Source organism: Panicum hallii, chromosome 9 (genome assembly GCF_002211085.1).
Source record: "Panicum hallii strain FIL2 chromosome 9, PHallii_v3.1, whole genome shotgun sequence".
Lineage (NCBI taxonomy): Eukaryota > Viridiplantae > Streptophyta > Magnoliopsida > Poales > Poaceae > Panicum > Panicum hallii.
Genome location: NC_038050.1, coordinates 71,528,241 through 71,546,910, shown reverse-complemented (window position 1 = coordinate 71,546,910; position 18,670 = coordinate 71,528,241). Strand labels below are relative to the sequence as shown.

General features: G+C 48.9%; 2 protein-coding genes across 2 annotated transcripts; one reads left to right on the top strand and one right to left on the bottom strand.

The window, feature by feature from the left end:
* Positions 1–97: 97 nt before the first annotated feature.
* Positions 98–5,628, bottom strand: LOC112873426. Its single transcript, XM_025936378.1, has 12 exons — positions 5,376–5,628; positions 5,223–5,284; positions 4,601–4,651; positions 4,495–4,527; positions 3,801–3,905; positions 3,580–3,687; positions 3,384–3,455; positions 3,242–3,292; positions 2,619–2,681; positions 2,374–2,498; positions 1,621–1,816; positions 98–983 (listed from the first exon to the last, which is right to left on the bottom strand). The coding sequence occupies exons 1-12, from the start codon at positions 5,626–5,628 to the stop codon at positions 273–275; spliced, it is 1,830 nt and encodes a 609-aa protein (XP_025792163.1). The 3' UTR covers positions 98–272.
* Positions 5,629–7,131: 1,503 nt separating this feature from the next.
* Positions 7,132–9,474, top strand: LOC112873425 (subtilisin-like protease SBT1.2). Its single transcript, XM_025936377.1, has one exon. It carries the CDS (start codon positions 7,132–7,134, stop codon positions 9,472–9,474), a length of 2,343 nt encoding a protein of 780 aa, XP_025792162.1.
* Positions 9,475–18,670: the final 9,196 nt, after the last annotated feature.

The following is an 18,670-nucleotide window of genomic DNA, read 5'->3' as shown; positions in this document are numbered from 1 at the left end:
GTGCCTTGACAGTATGCTACCTGAGCGGCTGAGCGTCAATTGAAAAACAATTTGGTAAAATCAAACTACATAGAAATTATTTCGTACAAAATGGCAATTACAAAAGTACATATATCCATGTAACCTTAACAGAAGCAGAGAAAAGAATAACAGTAAGAATCCAGTTTTTTGAACAGTTCACAAAACGTTGCCCCCCTTTGCTTAGTGCAGTTGGTACAAAATATTCTTCAGTTTACACAGGAACCATGAAATCCTGGTAGATAACATTTTTCTCACAATTCAAAATACAATATCGAAAGTGTTGTGTTCTGGTAAGCGCTGCAAACATCATTACCAGAGAACCAAGAGCTAATAATACCATTACTGTCATGAACTCCGTTTATCCATTTGTCCACAAGCTTGAAACCCTGGGCCATTGCATTAGAAAGGATAGAGTTCTCATCAACACGGCGCTGAATGTAGCTAAGAATAAAAGCTGCCCTTGCATCCTCGTTAGATTTGTCGGAAATGAGTTCCCTGGCCGTCTTGAAGAGAGGAAGTATAGCATCAGGATTGTAGGTCACATCGGTGCCTATTATGCAATCAAAACCTGTGTCATTGCCAGAAAGCTCTCTGACTTCCCTCACATCATCTTTCTTGCCCCAAAATAACTTCCTAATCATAATTCTGTCGAGCAAATTAGGCTCCAAATTTGAGGAGATATTCTGTCTAAGGAGGTCCAGTGATTCTGCATCCCCATCTGTAGCTACAACAAACTGAGCGGAACTTGCAGCAACCATTGAGCAGATGCCAGCCGAGCCACAGCCCAGCTCCAGGACCCTTTTGCCTGCAATGATGGAAGGATTCTCTGCTAACAGACTGCACATGAGTTGAGCTGATTCCCAAAGCATTAAGCCAGTTAATTTGCAGGTGTGCTGGTATTCCTTCGTGAGCATTTGTATTTTGAAGTCGTGACCTTTTGCTTTGATTCCAATGATTTGTACCTACAAACCAACAGGCCATGTGAAATAACTTCAAAAGACAATAACAATGTTAAACCTGGAAAAGCGAAGCGAACAATAAGTCAGAATTTATGGCAAAAAAGGATATTTAAATGTTATGTTTATGGTGCTGAACTTTGATCAGAAACAACTGAACATTCTTTTTTTTCCTAACTGAAGACAAAAGAAGAATCTAGAAAGATCGCAGACTGCAGTTTTCAGTAAAAAAAATCAGCAGCTGACTGCATGCCTTGCAGCCATGGTTGCAAACCAATGCAATATACTGATAAAGAGGGAGGTGCAATTTTGTATATAGTGAATCATCATCTCCCAAACCCATAAATGTAATAGCAAGAATACTGTTCAGTGCCATGTTTTGGAATTTGGATGAACAGGGAAGGAGATTAGAAAGTTTCTTTCCTCTTGTTATGCTTCTTTACTACCGGAATTATCATTTTTTCAGGCAAAGTATTCCTAGTAAGCTCTTTGTTTTGACGTTAAATATTTAGTCTAAACGAGACCAATACAATGCTAACTAAATGCCCCTCTATTAGTTGCTTCGTGCAATTTAATCATTTCACTGCAGTACAAAAGGTTGAATTTGATGACAATAAAGCATAGGATGCATAGGCACTGTTACCTCATTAAGTTTGTGTGATGTCCCAAACATGTTGCAAAAATCCTCAGAAAGATCAATTTCTTCACTACTACTTTTATTCTTAGAAGAGTCAGCAACTAGCTTATCCTCTTTTCCTTCACACACATGGAGGTCACGTTGACCATTCAGACTTTGAGAACCAGACGAATAGAGGGTAAAGGTAGCTTGGATCCAATTCCTAAGTAGGATAAACAATACGAAAATTTCAGGCACTTGCGAGAAAAGAGTTAATACAACTACCTGCGAATATAAATATAAGAAAAATAACATTGGCGCATGAAAAAGACTGGAGAATGCAGGACAACAATGGAACCAAGTACATGCTATCTACTATCAATTGAAGGGTACTTGGCCTATTTAAATCATTCAATGTAAGCAAGCTAGGATCCAGCACAATAAATTATACTAGATACTTGATTTCATCAATCCCTTATGCTATGTACAACTTAATATAATGCACATTTGATGATAGAGGAAAGCAAAGAGCTAAGCAAAAGAAAATAATAGAATCACGCATATTTAGAACGTACACAGTTCACAGAAAATTCAAATTTATCATATTGAAATGCATAAACTATCAGCAACTCTGGTCCCTAATTGTACTTTCTATTTTGAAAATGTTACAGAGATAACAAAGTTTGGAGTAAAGAATACAGCTAACTCATTTCTGTACAAGTTCATTGCAAGTGAAGATATATAGTAAAAATCATTAGCAATGCTGGCCAAAAAAACCACCTGTTCATCACCAAGTCAAGTGAACGGTTTTCAACTTGCTTGTTGTGCACACATATTTCCTCAAGAGTAAATCCACATTTTGAGAATAAGTCGACCAGATATTCATTTGAAAAGTAATATGCACGCTGCATAGAACACGTGTTGCAATGATTCAGGTAATCATTTGTAAATTACTATACATGTTGGATTAAATGTATTGATGTGACTGAATTTCCTTGCATAATGTTTATAGGCGATCCACTCACCGTACCATCACCTCTGACATAGAAGTTCTCACTTATTTGCTGGCCTTTTGACATAAGCCTTTCCTACATTTTGGTTTACAAGATGACAATAGATATTATAAATGCATAATGAGTTTAAATTTGACATACAACAACAAAGCATTTTAGTCCCAAGCAAGTTGGGTTAGACTAACTACATAAAAAATGGCCTTTAAAAGTATGGTTGAAAACAAGTAGATGCATCAACAACTTTTTAATGAATGTATGATTACCTAAGGGAAGGCATAGGTTACAGGCAGGGGGAGAAAGAAAACAAAATAAAAAAAGGCAAGCTGCATATACTGGACACCTCCGTAGGATTGTAGGAAATGGGGACATCAAATGAGAATTCAAATATAAGAGCATGGTTGTAAATAAAAAATTAAGGTAGCTCCTGTATTTTAAACATGTTGCTAATAAGTCTATCTGGAAATAACATAGCGACAAGTAGGCTTATACTTTTGATTATTTCCAAACATTCTACTTGAATACGTGATTCTGGATGCTATACAGATGTACACAGCCAAGAGCAGGAAAAGAACAGGATTTTTCTAAGTCATAAAATTCTAATACCAAAATGTCAAGAAATACATAAGAGATTAAACCTGTGCAAGGTCCCCAAAGGCATAGTCCCGAAAGAGAACACGGCCACCATGCTGATACAGAAGACAGCAGTTCAGTTCGCTAGGTCGACGACAACTTCTGAGAAATGAAAGATTAAGACCTAAAAGTAAAAGTAGCACTTACCTTTAGGACACTTCTAACATTCTGCAGAACTAAAGGCATTTTATCTGGTGCAACTGCAGAGAGCACAAATATCTGCTTAATATGTTAGTTGTTTGTATTTCGTACAATCGTGAATACTGAAATAATGCAAAAAAAGGGTCATAAATGTCAAATAGATTATTCAAAATAGAAATATTATCAGAGCATAGCATATTACCATTGTTACAATATCAGCAGAATAAGGTTCCATGTTCTCAGTTAGTTGCTCTGATGTAATATCACAAACAAATGCATTTAACCGGTCAGGTCTGAAGTCCTTGTGCTTCTGCAGATACCATTCAGCATATGGTGACACAACATCAAATAGGCAAAACAGCACTAAGCACATGACCCAATTGTTCAGCACTTCAGCTCTTATTGTGAATTAGATAAACGTACCTTGACCAAGTCAACAGCTCGTGGAGAAAAATCACAGGCATGAACAAATATATCGGGATATGTGGACAGCAACGGAAAGATTGTGTTTCCAGCTCCACAACCAACCTGCACTGAACTACACACTAGTCATGCTAACATTCAATGCAAGCAAGAAATAGCAATAAAAAATTTGATACTTGCGGTTAGAGCACCTCCAGCAGATTACTCATCTCTCCCCAATACTAAAAAACTGTCCTTTTGGCCATGGGAGGTGCTCCAGCAGATTACCAATTCCATCGCCAATACCAAAAAGTTTTTGGTAATCGCCAAAATACACCTCCCTCTTGCTCAAATGTAGGGGGATTGCTCCCTCCACCCTATCCATTGAGTAATCTGCTATAGCATTCACTACCGAAAATACAAAAAGTGGTATTGGCAATGGAGAGAATATAGAATATGAGAGATGAGTAATCTGCTGGAGATGCTCTTATGAAATGAGAAGCCATAGGTACTATGCTGCTTTGAATGTGGAATGCCTTAAAGATTCAGACATTCAGATTCCAAACTGTTTATACTAAGGAGTGTTCATATTCAATTATTCGTTTCTTTATGATGATACTCAAATTTCTGCACAGTTTGATTATCAGAAAATTACAGAAAACAATCTTGCAGGATCACTTGTATTACCAACAGTTCAACAAGAACGCGACCATACCTCTAGCAGCACCATCTTCTCTCTGTCTTGTCCCTGTTTACAGATTCATTTATATTATATGCTTTACAGCAAGATTGGGGAGCAAACTGTTGTTTCTTATGTTTACCTCAAAGTATTCCCCCCATTCTTTATCCAGGTAGTGTCGATCCTTGAAGAACTGCACAAATACAAGGACACAAATCAAATACATGACATAACAGATGTGAAGGACAAATTCATGAGAAATTATTTGAAGAAAATGAAAATATAAACATATAGCTACAGAAAACTTGAACCAAGGTCGAAAGATTCACATGATTTTCTTAGATAACATTTCATCAAACAAAATTCAGCATTGGAAGATATATCCTGAACATAAGAGGGGGGAAGTTTGTTCAGTCAGTAGAATACATATGCAAGCAGGACTAGATTAATTTCATTAAGGACGACATTTCATGTACAAAAAAAGAACAGCACACGGACAATTAATTTAGTTACATCATAAATAAGTAACAGAAGTATCAGTGGTACTGCCCGCTTGCTTCAAACTCTCCTGTTCAGAGTTCAGACCATTACTCAAGCACCATCGGCTAGCTCAAACCATGCTGATAAACAAAAAATTGAACTCAAGTACATCCTTCCTAATACCTCGGCTGACCCAATCCAATAAGACTCTGGATTCCAAATCTCCATCACAAGCTAAAGTTTTAGCTACTTTAAGGAGCTACGAGCATGGGTAGGAGTGTAACCTTGTCCTCGTGGCGCTTGTAGAAGATGTCCCAGTACCTCCTTGCATCCCTCTCGTACTTTTCTGCGACGGGTGGGAAACAGCATGTAAGTAAACACGGCGACGCAGCAGTTCTTACTACGGAACAAGGGGTGGTTTGAGTTTCGCGGCGAACCTTTCCAGAAGGGAGTGACGAGCCTCCCCGAGCCGGTGGAGGACGAGGAGGAAACCCGCGTGGCGCCGAGTTGCGGCTGCTGCTCGCCCGCCGCCATGGCGCTCGCTTCGAATCGGCCGGAACGAGGAGAGGTGGCGGCGGCGGTCTGCCGGATCGACTCGTCGCGGGCTTTCGGCCACAGAGAGACTTCAGACGACGAGCCCGCTGGTGCTGGACCGGGAAATTTGAGCAGCGAGACAGAAAAGCGGCCCATCTAAGCCTGTCGTGGATATAATTTAGCCCATTGCTTATGGTTAGCTTGGGCCAAAGTGTTCTAACGAAAAAAAACGCCGAGCTATTTAGCCACGGCCCGCGAGGCCATGGTGACGATAGGTTTGTTTGGTTGCTGCCTAGCGCGCCGCAGCCTGACCTTAGGCGTGCCACAGTATCAGAGAGGTATGCGTTTGATGAACAGCTAAACTTAGATAGCCACACACTTTTTTAGGCATGTTCCACCGAATGCAACATAATTTTCACGCCACACCTGCGGGCAGTCGATTTGAGCGCCACACCTGTGGCAGCATGCTAACGTTAGGCGTGGCGTATTAGGTAGCAAACCAAACATACCATGTCCCGCGGCCGAGACGAGAGCAGCGTCGAGGGTGCCGTTGCCGTAAAGCTTTCCTGGCAATTGTTTTGCAAGTCTTCTTTCATCCTCTTTCCGAAATGGAAAGAACATTGGCGCCAGGTTGAAAAGAACATGTACACTCGTACCCACGCCATAGTGGACTCGAGGACAGCCTCACGAGCCATCACAGTTCCGATGGCGGACAGACGCCGAGCTCTACAGTCCCATGAGCCATGAGGAGCGGAAGCACAGACCCATGGCCGGGGGACGAGGCGCGCGCCAGCGACCGGAGCCGCAGCAACGCGACGCGACACACGGTCGGCGAGGAGCGGGCGCGGCGCGCGGCTGGTGTTGACTTGAATGCATGCGTCGCAGGAGCCCGCAGCCGCGGCCCCACCCATGACATTGGAGAGGAGCTCGGCGCTCCCCCACCCGTGCCGCCGTGCCGCCCGCGCCTGTGGCCGTGGGCGTAAATAGTTCTTGTGACCGTGGCCGGCCACCGCGCGCGGGCACCATTCAATGAACCGCGAGCGTTGTGCACGCACACCGCCGGCCTGCTCGTGCATCCCCGGCTCCCAGCTCCCGTCCGGTACGATCCCCTTTGGCCGGTGCAGCGAGGCGTGCGACGTCGCGACTCGCGAGAGACGGCAGATCGACGAGACGGAGAGCAAGCCGGAGGTCACCCTGGCTCTTCTTCTGGCTTCTGGGGCCGCCGCCGCCGCCGTCCTCTTGCCAATGCCAGGCAGTGGATTCCGACGTGCACCCACCGCAGACGACTGCGAGTACAGTATCTATCCGTTTTGTGCGCTGGTTCATCCATTACTGCGGATACGCTCCCCGTCTCTCTCCGCCCGTGCCTCCGTAATTATGGAACTCAGTCAGAGGAGGAGCCGAGCCGATGGAGGACTGGAGCGCGGTGACCGAGGCGGGCAACCCAATTTACTCCCGCCACTTCATCCCGTGTGACCGGCGAGCCTGCTCCTCACGAGACCTCCCTCCCCGTCTCAAATTCTCACGCCTCCTCCCGCGCTCTCCCACCCCCGCTTCAAATACCACGCTGGATCCCACTGCTTCGTTCGTCTCCCAAGTCCCAACCATCGCAAACCAAAGCCAATTAATTGGCCGTCAAGATTCGATTGAGCGGCAGCAATGGAGGTCGTCAGGCTGTTGATGATCCGCCGGTCGTTTCTGCTGCTGCTGCTCCTTCCGGTCCTCGGCGCCGCGGGGACGCTCCTCCAGACCTACATTGTGCAGCTGCACCCGCACGAGGGCGGCAGCGAGGCCGTCTCCGCCTCCGGGTCCAGGCTCGGCTGGCACCGTTCCTTCCTCGAGAGGTCCGTGGCGTGGGAGCAGGAGAAGCGGCCCTCCTCGCGCCTCCTCTACTCCTACCACACCGTCTTCGACGGCTTCGCGGCGCAGCTCGCGGACGCCGAGGCCGCGGCGCTGCGGGCGCTGCCGGGGGTCGCGTCCGTCCGCGCCGACCGCCGGGTGGAGCTGCACACCACCTACTCGTACAGGTTCCTGGGGCTCAATTTCTGCCCCGCCGGCGCGTGGGCGCGGTCCGGGTACGGCCGTGGCACCATCGTCGGGGTGCTCGACACCGGCGTGTGGCCGGAGAGCCCCAGCTTCGACGACCGCGGGATGCCGCCGGTGCCCGTGCGGTGGACCGGCGTGTGCCAGGGCGGGGAGCGCTTCAACGTCTCCAACTGCAACCGCAAGCTCATCGGCGCGCGGTTCTACTCCAAGGGCCACCGCGCCAACTACCCGACCAACCCGTCCGAGGCGGTGTCGCTGCTGGAGTACGTGTCACCGCGGGACGCGCACGGCCACGGCACGCACACGGCGTCCACGGCGGCTGGCGCGGCGGTGGCCGGTGCCAGCGTCCTTGGCGCCGGGGCCGGGGAGGCGCGCGGCGTCGCGCCCGGCGCGCACGTCGCGGCCTACAAGGTGTGCTGGTTCAACGGGTGCTACAGCTCCGACATCCTCGCCGGGATGGACGACGCCGTGCGCGACGGCGTCGACGTGCTCTCCCTCTCCCTCGGCGGCTTCCCCATCCCGCTCTTCGAGGACAGCATCGCCATCGGCAGCTTCCGTGCCACGGCGCGTGGCGTCTCCGTCGTGTGCGCCGCCGGGAATAACGGGCCGGCGCGGAGCTCCGTGGCCAACGAGGCGCCATGGGTGCTGACCGTCGGCGCCGCCACACTGGACCGCCGCTTCCCGGCATACGTCCGGCTCGGAAACGGCCGGGTCTTGTACGGCGAGTCCATGTTCCCCGGGGAAATCGGTTTGAAAAAAGGCGGGAAGGAGCTCGAGCTGGTGTACGCCGTCGGTGGGACCCGGGAATCGGAGTACTGCCTCAAGGGGGCCCTGGATAAAGCCGCCGTCGCCGGGAAGATGGTGGTATGCGACCGCGGCATCACGGGCCGCGCCGACAAAGGCGAGGCAGTAAAAGAAGCCGGGGGCGCGGCCATGATTCTTGCAAACACCGAGGTAAACCGGCAGGAGGACTCCATCGACGTGCACGTCCTGCCCGCAACACTCGTCGGCTACAAGGAGGCCGTCGAGCTCAAGAAGTACATCAGCTCCGCGCGGCGGCCGGTGGCGAGGATAGTGTTCGGCGGCACGCGGATCGGGCGAGCGCGCGCGCCGGCGGTGGCGCTGTTCTCCGCACGCGGGCCGAGCCTGACGAACCCTTCGGTGCTAAAGCCCGACGTGATCGCCCCCGGGGTGAACATCATCGCCGCCTGGCCCGGTAACCTCGGCCCGTCGGGGCTCGAGGGCGACGCCCGCCGGTCCAACTTCTCCGTGCTCTCGGGGACGTCGATGGCGGCCCCTCACGTGAGCGGCATCGCGGCACTCATCCGGTCCGCGCACCCGTCCTGGAGTCCGGCGATGGTCCGGTCCGCGATCATGACATCGGCCGACATAACGGACAGGCAGGGCAAGGCGATCATGGACGGCGACGGCGGCCGGGCCGACGTGTTCGCCATGGGCGCCGGGCACGTTAACCCGGCGCGCGCCGTCGACCCGGGCCTCGTCTACGACATCCAGCCCGGCGACTACGTGACGCACCTGTGCACGCTCGGGTACACCCACATGGAAATCTTCAAGATCACCCACACCGGCGTCAACTGCAGCGCCCTGCTCCAGAAGAACAGGGGCTTCAGCCTCAACTACCCCTCGATCGCCGTGGCGTTCAAGAACGGCGCCAAGTCGGCGGTGCTCCGGCGGACGGTGACCAACGTCGGCACGCCGAACTCGGCGTACACCGTGCAGGTCGCGGCGCCACCGGGAGTCAAGGTCAGCGTGGCGCCCACGACGCTGTCGTTCGCGGAGTTCGGCGAGCAGAGGAGCTTCCGGGTGACCGTGGAGGCGCCGTCGCCGCCGGCAGCCAAGGACTGCGCCGAGGGGTACCTGGTGTGGAAGCAGAGCGGCGGGCAAGGGAAGCACGTAGTGAGGAGCCCCATCGCCGTGGCCTGGGTGGTGGAGTAGCAGAAGAGCCGCCGTCTTGTTGGCATCTGACGACTCTGTATCAAGGGTTGGTTGCCATTGATGGGTAGTACTGTACTACTGTAGTAAGAAGAGCAGGGAGATCTTGCCCCTGCGTCTGCAGCAAGCCGCAGACCTGACCTGATTGTTTTACCGCATCAGAAGTAGCTATTCTCGCCGACTGACAAAATTGCAGATGGGTTGAGAATTGGGGAAATTCCTGGAAGGCCCTGAAGAAAATGACGCTTCCTTCTGTGGCCCTGGAAAACCGAGACGCCCTTGTGTGGCCTCCTTTTTATTTTCGTTCCCTTCCACGGCCCTCCCGTTACATCTGCAGTTAAGTCCCAGTTAAGTGAGTGTGAAAAGACCGTAGTACCCCCGGGCGAAATCCCCTGCAAGGCCCTCAAACAAATCACGGTTCTTTCTATGGCCCTGAAAAAACAGCAACTTCCTTATTTGGCCCCGATGAGCTCACCAATTTCTGCATGAGTAAGAGACTGCAGTTTGTTGATCACTCATTTTTATATAGACAATAGTGGAATCTACCCTAAGTCCTCCGTTAATCACGTTGCAACACAGCAGCTTTGGGGTAATCAGTTATTCTTTCCAAAGAATCAAGGTCATCGAGATGAGGAGCTGCCCAATCTACTAGAAATATCAGCTTTGATGCCATCTGCTCCTGGATCAGCAAGCTCAGGGGCAGCATAGCCTTTAGCACTGGTGATAGCTTCTGAATCCTTCTGTTCAGGTGATGAATTGTTCAAAAATAATCAAATGACAGCTGTTTTTGCAGGTGATGAATTGTTCAAAAATAATCCTTCTGTTCAGCTGCACACTCCCACAATTTTGAGAAAAAACTATAAGACCGCACGTACATATGAAATGTCATATGAAATAACAATAGTAAACCTTAAGCGAGATGAACATTGCAGTGAATGTTTAGCCAATTTTACATATAGCTCCACAAAACGAGTTCAACATACAGCTCCACAAAACGAGTTCAACATACAGCTCCACAAAATGAGTTCAACAAGTCCAGAATATGGTAAATCACAAATTGAGCTGTCTTTTACTTCTTGTGCTCATTGCAGGGCTGCAAGAATCAACTTTTTTGCTTCTTGTGGCCATTGCAGGGCTTTCAAATGACACATCGTTCTTCTTTCCTTTGTCTTCAGTTTGCTTCTTGGCTTTGGGCTTCATGAGCTTTCCCTTTTCTTTAGCCTTGTTAGCTAGCTTGTTCCCTTTTTCTTTGGCTGCAACAAGTGGATTTTCCCTAGCCATGGGAAACTCAGAGCTAATGTGCTCAGGCTGGTCCGTACTACCTGCACTACCTGCTGACTTGGATCTATATATGTATAACAAATAAAAATTATCAAGTGTTATAGATAAAATAAGACTGATTTGTATTCAAGGCTGATTGCAGCAAAATAAAATACATCAGAATTAGAAGCATATATTACCTGATTGCGTCTCCAGAATCTAATGTGCCTTTTCTAATTTTCTTCTTAGTTGTAGGTTGCACACTTTGGCTATTGGAAACAAAGAGAGATAATTAGATGAATATTAAGATGCACATAAAAAAGATTGTGAAAGAGACAACCTTGGTGGAAAAGTCATAGAGGATGCTGGTGCTTCACCATCAAAAAGTACTATACTTTCCTCAGTTGATACCTTGGAAGTCTTTCTCTTCTTCTTTGGTGGTCCTCTACAGAAGTATGGGATAAACAAAGGTGTCATTTTTGTGTACAAATTAATTTCATGTTAGCCCAGTACTAAAACAAAGTATAGTTTATTACCTCACAGCCAGCAGTGCTGCAATATCCTCTGGGTTGCCCTTCTTGCAACTTGGCCAGTGATGCCCATAATCTTTACAGATAGGACATTTGTGCTGTCCTTTCTTTGTCTTCTCCGTACAACCTTTGTATCTTTCTGTCTTTCTCCTACCAGCTGTGGCCTTTAACAAAGGTGGATGCATGAAAAACCCATGGCAAGATTGAGGCCACTGTGACTTGTCCTCCATAGCTGGGATTAGTTGAGCATAAACTAATCTAAATTTTTCAACTGAGTAATACATGTCCACATGGTTCTCTAGAGGCACATTAAGTGAGGTAATGAATGCAATAGCATGTTTGCAAGGAATGCCAGAAATTTGCCATTGTCTACAAGAACATGTCTTCTCATGTAAGTTCACCACAAACCTAAAGCCACTACCTCCCAATGCAGTAACTTCAGCAACATGTTCGGAGCATTCAATAACCTCCAAATTTAGTTCTCTACTCTTCTCATTCAAATGCTTAATAATGTGGGGCAGGATCAAGCCTTCGAACTGTCTAGAGATTTTCCTCCTGTGGCTCCATTTCACCATGAGCATTTGCCTAAGCTTGTCTAACAAGTCATCCAAATTCATGCCCTTGTGCTCTTTAATCCAGTTATTAAAACACTCAGCCAAGTTGTTGGTCACATAATCTACCTTGCATATGGTTGAGAATTGACTCCGTGTCCACAACTTAGTATGACAAGTTCTTAGATATGCAGTTGCAGCAGGCTTTTCTCTATCCATAGCAGCCCAATGCTTCTCAAACAAGTACGGGTTCCATGAGTAAGCTGCTGCCCAAAGGTTGTCATCAAACACTTTGCCAGTATACCTCTTCTTGAAGTTGGTAACCAAGTGATGCATGCATTCCCTATGTTCTGCTTCTGGATAAATAGTTGTTACCCCATTCATCACTGCCTGTCCTGCATCTGTGCATATAGCTAACCCCCTTGGTGATCCAATAGCTTGCCTAAGGTTTTCCATGAACCAGATCCAATTTTCATTATCTTCAGAAGCAAAAACACCGACACATACTGGATACATCCAATTATGGCCGTCAATAGCGGTGGCACTAGCAAACTGTCCCTTGTACTTGCCAGTTAAAAAGGTGCTATCAATTGCCAAGTATGGCCTGCAGCCATTTAGGAACCCCTCTATGCAAGATTTCAAAGCAAAGAACAATCTTCTAAATCTGATCTTGCCATTTATTGTGTGATGATCAATAATTACTAAACTACCCGGACAAGACTTCTCAAGTTGTGCCTTGAACCGAAACAGATTATCAAAGCTGTCATTCCAATCACCAAAGAGTTGTTGTGTTGCTAGTTCCTTACCCGCATAAACTCTCTTATAATTGATCTTCACCTTGTAGTGCTCCTTAAGCTTCTTCTGCAATGCTTTTGCTCCAATACAAGGATCTGCAATGAGCCAATCCTTCACCTTCTCGCATATCCAAAATTTGGTTGCATTCTTCACTTTCGTACTCCTCTGACTGCTTGAGCAGCTATGAGCAAATTGATTTCTTTTCACCTGCAACAATATGGCTTGATCAAATAAGCATCATTATAAAAAATATGAACATGCACAAAGGGGGAAAAACCAGAATGAATCTTTCTTACCACTACAGTGCAGCTCCTGCTCCTAGATGAAGCATGCAGCCTCCAGGGACACTTATCTTCAACTTTCCTTGAACAATATACCGTGCATCTATGCGGTGCACTCTTGACAGTATTGTACTCAAATTCATGTTTGATTGCATGCTGAGATAGTGCCACCTTGAATTCATACATATTCGGATAACTGGAGCCTACTGTCATTGGAGGGTCTTCTTTGTCATAGGTAATGGGTTCCTCATGAGCTGCTCCAACAAACTCCTCATCATCGTCACTAACCTCATCCTCATCCTCATCCTCACGCTCATCCTCATCCTCATGCTCATCCTCATCCTCATCCTCGGGAATATAGTTCTGTTTTTTGTTATAAGCAACGACAGCAAGATCAAGTACAGGGTTGATCTTTAGATACAGACCCTCCTCATCAACACCAACATGTTCATTCCCGGTGATTGGATTTTCTGTAGAGGTTTCCTCATTTGCTTGTGTGCTGCTGCTAGGTATGGTTGGCTCAGGCTCAGAAAATTGATTGCTATTACTAGGATAACCCTCCCACTCAATGATAGGCTCATAGTATCCTGATGGATCACTGTATGCAATGAACATGTTCACGACCTTGCTGTCAATATGTTTCTGAAACATTAACATCAACTCTTGGTCGGTATTAACTACTGGGAAGCTTTTCAAATCTACATCATAGTACTGAACATGTGCTACTTCTAGATAACCTGGTGGATACATATCTGTGATCTCATCGACCAAGTCTTTCAAATTTGTTGTATCACTGTCAACAACCTTATCAAAGCAAAAACAACGGACATCCTTTCTGACCTTTTTTGGATTGCCAAGAAGCTTAATTTCCAACAAATAAGTTGAGTTTGGATCCATCCTGTCAATTATATTATCCTACACACATGAGCAAATTGTTCCTGGTCAGACAGTTAGAAACAAAAGCTTCACATGTAAGCAACACAACTAATACATTCATAAGTCATCCCTCAGAGAAAGAAAAAAACTTCCTATCTCATAATTCTGCTCCAAATTCAAAGGACCTTGATGCCATTCCCTTGTACAGTTCATTGATGGTTTCAGGAAATGATAAGATCGTAGATAAACTAGCATTACACTATACAGATAACAACTTTTTAAAAAAAAACTTTTATATTGCATCATAATAAAAAACATGAAAACAATAATAAACAGCAACTATCTGGCTATCTCAAAGATAGGAAAAGAAGAAGAAAAAAATCACACTACCACAACTGCAAATCAATTGACAAGAAGTACTGCCACAATGTTCACTTATTAAACAGGTCTAGTACCTAAAACAAGGTGAACCAAATGCCTGAGCTCTATCACGAAATAAATAGACAGATATAAAGAAAATAAATCTGTCTACCTAAATATCCATTAATTTTTTTTAAAAAAGCAACCAGCAAGAAATTTGCCGGGCATGATTAATAGAGAAGGAGAACTTACAAGTTACAAAACAAGAAAGAACACCTAACACACTCACACAACACCACCACCGCAACAACAACTACCCAAAATATCCATTAATTAAACATAGAAGTTGGAATTATTGTTGGTATAATGTAACACTAGTTACGTAGTTGCCTGCACCAAGATATCACTTTCTGATAAGAGCACAAATCTAAAAATTGCAATAAGATATTAAGAGCGCCTGTTTACTCCATTCAGTCACAGATATGTAACGTTTTAGACATCTAAACAACAGCCAACACATAAACTTGACTAGTATTTTTCTACAAAGTATTGAAAAACATAGCAAGAGCATACAAACTACATCTCTAGACAAATCTACTCGTATCGTTTTCATATATCCAAACTTCACACGTCAGAAAGTAATTCGTGACAAGAGATGCAAGAGGTAGAACGGAGAAAGCGATTAGCCAGGTGGCTGATACTAACCCTGCAAGCCGACGAACATGACCACGCTGGGCTTCCCTTTGCTGGGGCTGAAGGCCGGCTTCCCTGGATCCAGCCTGGAGAGAGGGGGGGAACACCGCTCTGTTAGTAGTTACCGCCGGCCGGATTCGGGCTCGCGATCGCGGCCGTGGGCTCGACGAGCGAGCGAGGGGTCGTCCATTCGATCGGGTATGTATCGTACCTTCTGTACGACGCGGCGCTTGTCGGTGCCCGCGGCGAGCGCGTCGAGGTTGACGATGGTCTTGATGTTGGCCTTGACGGCGCGCACCGTCTCGAAGCGGACGTCGGCCTGCAGGAGCGCGCGCGAGATCTCGTTGAGGCAGTCCGCGAGCACCTTCTCGCGCCGCCCCTGGCCGCGCCTGGCCGCCTCCTCCGCGCGCCGCACCTGGCCGCCCCCTCCGCGCCCCCCTCTGCGCCGCCCCTGGCCGCGCCTGGCCGCCGCCTCCGCGCCCCCCTCTGCGCCGCCCCCTCCGCGCCCCCTCCGCGCCCCCCTCTGCGCCGCCCCCTCTGCGCCGCCCCTGCCCGCGCCTGGCCACCGCCTCCGCGCGCCGCCACGCCCCCTCCGCGCCCCCCTCTGCGCGCCGCCCCTGGCCGCCCCCTCCGCGCCCGCCCTCCGCGCCTGGCCGCCGCCTCCGCGCGCCGCCCCTGGCCGCGCCTGGCCGCCCCCTCCGCGCCCCCCTCCGCGCCCCCCTCCGCGCGCCGCCCCTGGCCGCGCCCGGCCGCCCCCTCCGCGCCCCCTCCGCGCCCCCCTCCGCGCGCCGCCCCTGGCCGCGCCCGGCCGCCCCCTCCGCGCCCCCCTCCGCGCGCCGCCCCTGGCCGCGCCTGGCCGCCGCCTCCGCGCGCCGCCCCTGGCCGCGCCTGGCCGCCTCCTCCGCGCCCCCCTCCGCGCGCCGCTCCTGGCCGCCCCCTCCGCGCCCCCCTCTGCGCACCGCCCCTGGCCGCCCCCTCCGCGCGCCGCGCCTCCGCGCGCCGCGCCGCCCCTCCGCGCGCCGCTCCCCTGGCCGCCGGCCCCTCCGCACGCCGCGCAGATCCTCCTCCGCGCGCCTCAGTAGGAGGAGAAGACGAGGGCCTCAGATGGGATCGGGGCTGTGTGTGGGACTGGGAGGGGTATTTCGGTCCAAAAATTTTGGCTCCTCACCTCAACCCTCAAATCCTAACAGATTGCGCTAACAGATGTAACGGGAGGGCCATAGAAGGGAATGAAAATAAAAAAGAGACCACAGAAAGGCGTCTCGGTTTTCCAGGGCCACAGAAGGAAGTGTTATTTGGTTCAGGGCCTTCCAGGGAATTTCCCCTTGAGAATTTGACGGGACGCTGAAAAGTGCGAGAACCAGTTGGAAATGGAATTGTAGCGCACGGGCTTTACCACTGGGCCCGGCCCAGCAACACATAAGACAATAAAAGCCCAGGATTACGGGGCCAAAATTCGCTGATCGTGTTGTGTCCTTTCTTCTCCGCGGCTACAGATCGACTGACTGGTCGTTAGTTTCTATGTAACGCGATCGAGATCCAAGCCAGCTTCACGTTTTCACTTCATTTCGCACTTCAAATCGTCCTCGCACGTCGGATAACAAGGATCAGGCAATGCCCGCGCCATTCGGATTAAGGATCATGCCATGCGAGTGCCAAGCAAGCGCCAAGCGGGGGCACCGCACGGTCGCACGGATCTTCGAATCGTCCTCGCGCGCCGGGCGCCGTCTCAGCCACAGCGTATAGCACAGCGGAAACCCTGGCGTTCCTCGCGTTCCTGACACGGATCGGCGTGAAAAAAGAGGACGGGGAATGCGAGGTTGCCGGCCCGTCAGTCGTCATGGAGGGTCCCGGCGACGACTTGTCGTTGATGGAGCCGCCCACATTCTGCCTTCACTACGGAGGAATCTTTGCTATTTTCATTTCCTAGCTACGCCTGCTTCCGATGGGATCGAAAGAGCTTGCAAAATGTGTTGCAAACATGTATCACACTGATCTCTGAATTTTTCTGTCAAGTACAACCACCCATTCTGCCAACCAGGGTTCAGAAGAAGCTGGCTCTTGGTGCAGCCAAAGGCAAAAGGACAGCAGTAGGCTGAACATCATAAAATGCGCGGCACTTTGCCCTGATGACCCTCACACGCCCTAGTGATCCAAAGTCGCCATGCTTTAGGCCGCATTGTTTTCCGCACTTAAAAAAAGATGAAAAAGTCATTGTTTCCCCTGCAGCTGGCGCCACATAGTTCAGAGGCCGACCCACGCAGAATCAGCAAGAGATCAGAAACGGACCCTACATCGGCAGAGATTTGCCGAAAGAGAAAAACTTTGGTTAGGCTATGCGATTACAAACCGGGATTGTTCGCTTTGTTCTTTCCTGGAGTAACCCAGCAACTTTAGGGTGTGTTTGGTTGGGTTGTGGTTTTTGGAAAAGCTGTTGTAAGCTGTGGGTTGTGGAAAAGCTGCTGTGAAAAAACTGCTATGGGAAAGCAGAAGACCGTTTGGTTAGAGCAGTTGTGAGTTGTGGCAAACTGTGTGCTGTGGATGAAATACCTGTAATACTCCTGAAAGTTTGTGAGACTGTATATAAACCAAAATACTCGTACAAACATAATATGATCACTATTTTTGCATGTAAATGTATCTTTTGGAAAGAAAAACATTAAATTTTCTAAGTTTTTCATTCATATGGTCCGCATAAATAGAACTGTAGCAATTTCGTAAGGTAAATAACTCATAAAATTATGATGTATGTCAACGTAACTATCCTCCTCTGGCACTAACCAAATCATCAGCGATCTGGTCACGAATGGTATTCATAGTATCTTCATTCTCTACCTCTTCGCTCCCAGGGGCCGGGCACATGCTCCGAGCCAAGCTGCCGGTGGGGGGCGGGCCGCTGGTGTTTAGGCTTGGGGGGGGGGCCCTCCGGGACAAGCTGCCGGCGGGGGGCCGGGTGACCCCCGGGCGCGGGCGGTAGGGGGGTGGCGCAGGCTCCGGGGCAAGCGGCCGGCGGGGGGAGCGGGCGACAAGCCGTCGGCGGAGGGGGGGGGGCGGCGCGCAAGGTGGGAGGTGGCGCTAGCAGCGCGGGGGTGGGGGGGGGGGGTGGGCGGGAGGCAAGCGGATGACTAGAGGTCAATACAACGAACCGTTTTTTCCATAACCAGTGGCAGGTGGGTAATTTTTTACCTCAAAATCCACTGAAAGCAGGAGGAGGTGCTTTTGCATTTGTACTAGAGTGAAAACTACTTTTGGGCAAAAGCACTTGGAGCGTTTAAGCCCTTTGGTTAGCTATTGGCTTTGCAAAAAAGCCCAACTAAAAGCACCCTTACCACCTGGTTTCTTCACCGGTTAGTTCGGCTTTATTTCTCAAGCGGGAATGAAATGATAACCTGCTCATGCCCGAGGGTATCGAGTTCTCTGTTTTTTTCTTTTCTAGCTGATGAGAATTCAATCCCAGATTCTAGGTTCCCTCTGTGAGTACGGGATCCTTGCCATTCCATCCATTCTTTTTTTTGTGAACGCATATGCCTTTTTCCAAAGGTTACAAAAATCCCCTTTCAGTAACGCTCGGCCCTAGTCCACTAATCCCACATTTTCTATTAAATCTACATGTTGCAGAAAACCCTACAAGTTCTGCATTATGATGATGGTTTTATGCTAAAAGACCGTGCCAAATGCCCTAAAAAACATGCTAAAAGTAATAACTAATAAGTGCCTTTGCACCGTCTTTCTGCAATGACCATTGATGACAATGCAAGTTGAACCAGAGGCCATCCTCTGCCTAGAATCTTCCTAATAGTAGTGTCGATCTGTTCTTTGGCAACCAAGTTCAAAAGGAGCTGGTGGCAATATA

Excerpts from the sequence above, each read along its gene's own strand:
- LOC112873426 (XM_025936378.1), bottom strand. The coding sequence starts at position 5,628 with ATGGGCCGCTTTTCTGTCTCGCTGCTCAAATTTCCCGGTCCAGCACCA. Across the intron at positions 3,456-3,579 it reads CTGCTGATATTGTAACAATG|ATATTTGTGCTCTCTGCAGT; the intron begins GTAATATGCTAT and ends CATATTAAGCAG. Across the intron at positions 1,817-2,373 it reads CTTGACTTGGTGATGAACAG|GAATTGGATCCAAGCTACCT; the intron begins GTGGTTTTTTTG and ends TATCCTACTTAG.
- LOC112873425 (XM_025936377.1), top strand. The coding sequence starts at position 7,132 with ATGGAGGTCGTCAGGCTGTTGATGATCCGCCGGTCGTTTCTGCTGCTG.